At 53.2% G+C, this 5,228-nt stretch overlaps 1 protein-coding gene across 1 annotated transcript; it reads right to left on the reverse strand.

The window, feature by feature from the left end:
• Positions 1–316: 316 nt before the first annotated feature.
• On the reverse strand, positions 317–2,381 carry LOC117854131 (ethylene-responsive transcription factor RAP2-13). Its single transcript, XM_034736425.2, has one exon. It carries the CDS (start codon positions 1,709–1,711, stop codon positions 668–670), a length of 1,044 nt encoding a protein of 347 aa, XP_034592316.1. The 5' UTR covers positions 1,712–2,381; the 3' UTR covers positions 317–667.
• Between the last annotated feature and the right edge of the window lie 2,847 nt (positions 2,382–5,228).

A 5,228-nucleotide genomic window follows, 5' to 3' on the forward strand; every position in this document is an offset into this window, starting at 1 on the left:
CAAGGATTGTTGCCTGTGGGGTATGGAACTAGGGCAAAATACCTACTTGAATCTAGTTACCGCATATCCCTAAATTATATATTTATGTATGATCAAAGAGTTTTTGCAGGCAAGTTTTCAAAAAAAAAAATACAGCAGAAGCTAGAAGGTAACATTCAAGAAGCCAAAGCCTTTCCAATTGTCATCATGTATACAGTTATGCAGCAATTAAAGTCATAAAACAAGCATAATAGAAAAACATCCTCCGAGTGCTTAGAAGCTAACTATTGGAGCCATGAAACAGAGAAACATCTGCACAGATTAGACAAAATTCAAATTCAGCAAGTAACCAACAGTTACATAACAATTCATTACACTTACACCCTCAACTGGCCTTGCCGGGAGAGAAAAAACAACCGGCGAAGCAACCAGGAGATCACTAGTTACCATACATGACGCTAATGAATAATCTTAATACAACACTTGTACTACTCCATGACGACCAAATGGTAAAGCTTAGCTTAAACCCTCTCCTTAATGACCGCTACGTTCGACGAGCTCCTTAAACCCTACTCGCAGCCACGGCGGCCCGATGTCTAATATTCCATCGGATCCGCGGCGGCTGCAGGTTAATTAAATTAGACCCATTGACAAAAATTACAGCGCGTGATTGAGCTTGTTGGCTTGATCACGAGAGGATGGAGTCCCAGTCGATCTCCCATGACGGGTACTTGTTCAGGTGCAAGGCGGCTGACTCGTCCCACGGCGCCTCCGTGAAGTCCAGGCTCGCCATCTCCGGGACCGGCGCCACCTGCTGCTGCTGCTGCTGGAACGCCGGTAGGGGAGGAGGCGAGCCGGCGGAGTGCACCGACTCGTCGCCCTCCGTCGTGGTCGTGGACGCCGAGGCCTTGGGCGATTCCGGGGCAGCGGCGGCGGATTTGGAATCGGGCGCGGCGGCGAGGCCCTGGCAGATGGCTGTGAGCTTGGCGTCGACGGAGGCGTCGAGCGGGCCCGCGAGGTGCGAGCCGCCCCGGCGGAGGGACGGGAAGTTGAGGCGCGCCGCGTCGCCGCGGAGGCGGAAGGCCGCCTTGTCGTAGGCGAGCGCGGCGTCCTCGGCGGAGCCGAAGGTGCCGAGCCACAGCCGCGTCCGGTTCCTGGGCAGGCGGATCTCCGCCACCCACTTGCCCCAGTGCCGCTGCCGCACGCCGCGGTACAGCTTCGAGGCGGTCGATGGCGGCGCCACCGCCCCGGCCTGCTTCATGGGCTGCGCCCGCGGGCCGAGGAGCGACGCCACCAGGCCCCGCTGCTGCTGCCGCAACAGGAGCTGCGCCTGGATCTGCTGGATTTGCGCCGGGCTCAGGTGGTTCAGCGCCAGCCCCGCCGCGGCGTCCATCGACAACGTCTGGTACGGCGCCGTCGGCATGGCGTACGACGAGGAGCAGGGCGGCAGGGGCGGGAGCTGCGAGAAGGAGGTGGTGGTGGGAGCTGGCGGCGGTGGCGGGAGCGCGGTGCAAGAAGAGGCGGCGGCGGCAGGTTGGTAGTAGTACGAATCTTGAGGCAAAGCAGAGTGGTAGACGTAAGGGTAGGAGAAGGGGGAGGTGGTGGTGGAGGTGGAGGAGGTGGGGGAAGAAGCACTCCGGATAAAAGGTTCGAGTGCTTTCATGAGCTCCTGGTCCGAGGAGGACGACGAGGAGGAGCTCAGCTGGTTTGTGTCCAAATCTATGGCTGCCATTACGAAGATGAGCAAAAGACTAGCAAGAGCTAAAAACTGGCGAAAAAAATCGAATCTTTTTTTGTCCAAAAACTGAACTGAAAAAGAAATTTGAAAAAAGGGGGCCTGTTTCTTCTGTAAAAGCGAAGAACAGGGATGGTTTGGTTGGTGCAGCCTGAAAGGGGGCTTAAAAACGACCCTTTTCCAGCTTGCTAGATGAAGAAAGCAACAAAACAAAAAGGAAGCTAAAAGAAAACAGAAAGTTCTACGAGAACAGACAAACTAATCCAGGAGAGAAAAAAAGGTTCTCCGGATCTCTGTTCTTCTTCCCTAATGCAAGGAAGAGGAAGACGAAAGGGTTTGAAATCAAAGCTCGAATCTTCTCCGGGTGACGCTTCCTTGCTCGATCAAATAGCACCAGCAAGAACGGCTCCCGGAAAAGGCCTCCTTTTCCTAGCTAGCGTCTACGAGAAGGGTTCAGAGAACAAACCTGTCGCCACCGTGTTCGCGGTGGCTCGCCGTCGTCGTCGTTTGTGGTGGTGGTGGTGGTGGTGGAACGCTCAGCCTCACCGGGGAAGTGGAGTGGGTTCTGGGTTGGGTCGCTGGGGAAGGGGGGGATGGGGAAGGGAAGGCTTGTGCGTGTGGGAGTGGGTGGTGGGGGCGGATGCGTCTCTCTTGGGGAATGGTGGCCTCCGGCGCCGGGGTTTATATAGCGCGGGGGCGGGGGAGGTCAGTCGCCGCCGGGGCCTGCCTGCAAGTAGCGGGCGGGCGCGGGCGTGGCGGAGTCGTGGACGAAACTTCGCGGGGGTGAATAAATGCCGCTGCCCCTGGCGCGTGGGCCCGGCTTGTCTTCTTGGCGCAAGCATGGCTTGCTGAGTGAGCATGGGAAATTACGGCGGCGCCATGTGTGATGCTGCGCTGGGGGAGGTTAGAGTCGATAGAGATGAAAGTAGGTGGGAAAACTCGGAAAAGAGAACAGCGCAAAGAGAAATTCCGATGGAACTTGTTTCTGGAAACAGTTTTCGTGGAATTACGTGTGCTTTCAAGGTTTATTTCGTTTCTTGTATTGGTTATCTTATTTTAAAAAAAGCTAGATGCCTTTGATTTGCTTTGTTCTAAAGAATACGATTTACTCTTTACTAGTTTCGGCAAGGCTGTCATACGATTTCATCCAAATTGGATGCTGTAATCGACAACCATACCTAAAAACAGCCTGCCATATCTTGGAAAATCCTAATGGTATAGAAAAGAGTCTGGACAGCATCTCGTCCTTTTTTCTCTAGGAAATGGTGATCCTATAATATGTATTTGTTCTTAATCTGCTGAGGCGCTCTATTCCATCCTCTCGACTTCTCTGGAGCAAGAAAAGAAGAAAATAAAGCATTCCCACGTACGAGACACATGATTTTATGTTAAAATTGAAATTTGCATCATGTAGAGAAGTGACATGTTCCTGTACCACCATCGAGAAGGGATTCAGGACAGCCACACACAAAAAAGGCTAAGGATCCAGCCGCAAGAAGCATACTAGAGGCGCCCCAGGAGACGCCACGGCCCATCACCCGACCTTCCATGGGCGGGAGTTGAGGGTCACAACTCGCCGGTTCAGCCAGATCGGGGCGAGGCCCGCAAGGGCCCACAACGCACCACCCACTCCTTGGACAAGGGGCAGTTGATGCCATACCGAGAGCATTAAATACAGGGTGTGGCCCTCCTGACCGCCCCACGTCAAGGACATGATGTGGCGAAGGGAGCCGACCTTTAGCCCCCAGGGGGGGGATGTTTGAGGGTGAGGCTACACCCCTCGGACCGCTCAGGATGACCTGCAGAGCGAGACCATGTGCGCGGTCGTACGTGCCCACGCACCCCGGCGTTATCATCTCCCTTACCGCTGGAATGACCCATCAAGATCAAGTCCCCTGCCCCCACGCCAGACCCCTTACGGCCAGCAGGCGGGGCAGGATCCAACGTCAGGCGTAACAGCGTGGGGAGGTCATGAGCGCACTAAGAAGGTCGAGGAAAGTCGGAAGAAGTAGCACACCTCGTCCAGGCCGCTGACTCGGGCTCACCCACTCATCTCCGGTACGTATTGGTGTTTTATACCCGGTAACCTACCAAGGGGTATCCCGATGTAGTAGATTGGTTGGTGGGGGATCGCCGGATCTGGAACTCGAAGATAAAAGCGAGAACACAAGACACGAATTTATACAGGTTCAGGCCGCCAGAGTAGCGTAATACCCTACGTCCTGTTTGGGGTGCTGTATATTGCGTCCTGCGCTTGGGTGTTGTGTAGCCTGATTGTTAGTTATTGATGATGGTTCTGAGCTCACGATCTAGGTACCCCTGCCCTCCTTTATACACTCAAGGGGCGGGATTACTAGTCGGTTACCAGGAGTCCAAGTAGGATTACATGGTATGAGTCCTAGTAGGATTACAGAGGAATCCTAGTAGGAGTCCGCCTTCTTCCTTCCTTGCCCCGACAGTACGGACATCAGCGGCAGCTTCCGTCCCGTTCACTGCCACGGGGTTGGCGGACGGAACGGGGTACGCCGCGGAGCAGGCCAGACTATGCATAAGCGGCCCACACCATACAGGAGCTATCATATAGGGCATGCGAAGCCTACGACCGGCCAAGAAGATAGGACAAGGAGTTCCATTGGTGCAAGGCTTCGGGGACCCCCTCTTTTTTCTCAATATTGTCATCCGATCCTAGGCCTATATAAAGGGAACCGGGCCTTCCTTCTCTCCCTCTCGTATTCATTTTTACACACACCCTTGCATCGCACGAACGTTTGCTTGCAAGCACCCCGTTGCAAGTCTAGTGCACTTGATCCAAGGAACACGACTCCTGCTGAAACTGGATGTAGGGATCTTCCCAAACCAGTATAACCCTTTGTCTCTTTTGTGCTAGTCATTAGAAGTGAAGATAGCGTGGCGTACAATCACTGGTCGGTGGTACGAAACACCGACAAAAGGGGTCAAAATAGGAAGTGAGTCTTGCTCAACTAATTAAGGTGGGAAGTGTGGTCGTGCACCGTGACCACCCAAGTTCGAGGGGGATCCCTTCTCGCTTGAATTTGGGTGCCTATATTTTTCTTCTTGATGGAAAACCATCATTAACCATCTAGTTCCTTTTAGGATGGATCTATTTTTTTAAGAGAAGGGGTCAAAATACAACCAGGAGTCATATTCAGGAGGCTAGCGGAGGAACGAAAGAAGATACGCTAGATGGAAAAAACTACAGAAAACCACTTTTTTGTTAAACAAGTTTGAAAATAGATGTGACCGCAATTCTCCCCGGCGGGTGCATGAAAACCGTGCACCAAAGAAATTATTACCCGCAGAAACAAAAAGTCAGAGCTTCTGACAGCCGCTTGTCAGTCCCGGAGCCGTGCCATGTGGACAGTGGACACATGTGGCGCGCACGCACTACCAGCCGAGCACGTGTCCTAAAGACATGTCACATCGAATATTCAGACACTAATTAGGAGGACTAAATATGAGCTAATTATAAAACTAACTGCAGAACCCCTATACT

The sequence above is a fragment of the Setaria viridis genome, chromosome 4, assembly GCF_005286985.2.
Source record: "Setaria viridis chromosome 4, Setaria_viridis_v4.0, whole genome shotgun sequence".
NCBI classification, from domain to species: Eukaryota; Viridiplantae; Streptophyta; class Magnoliopsida; order Poales; family Poaceae; genus Setaria; species Setaria viridis.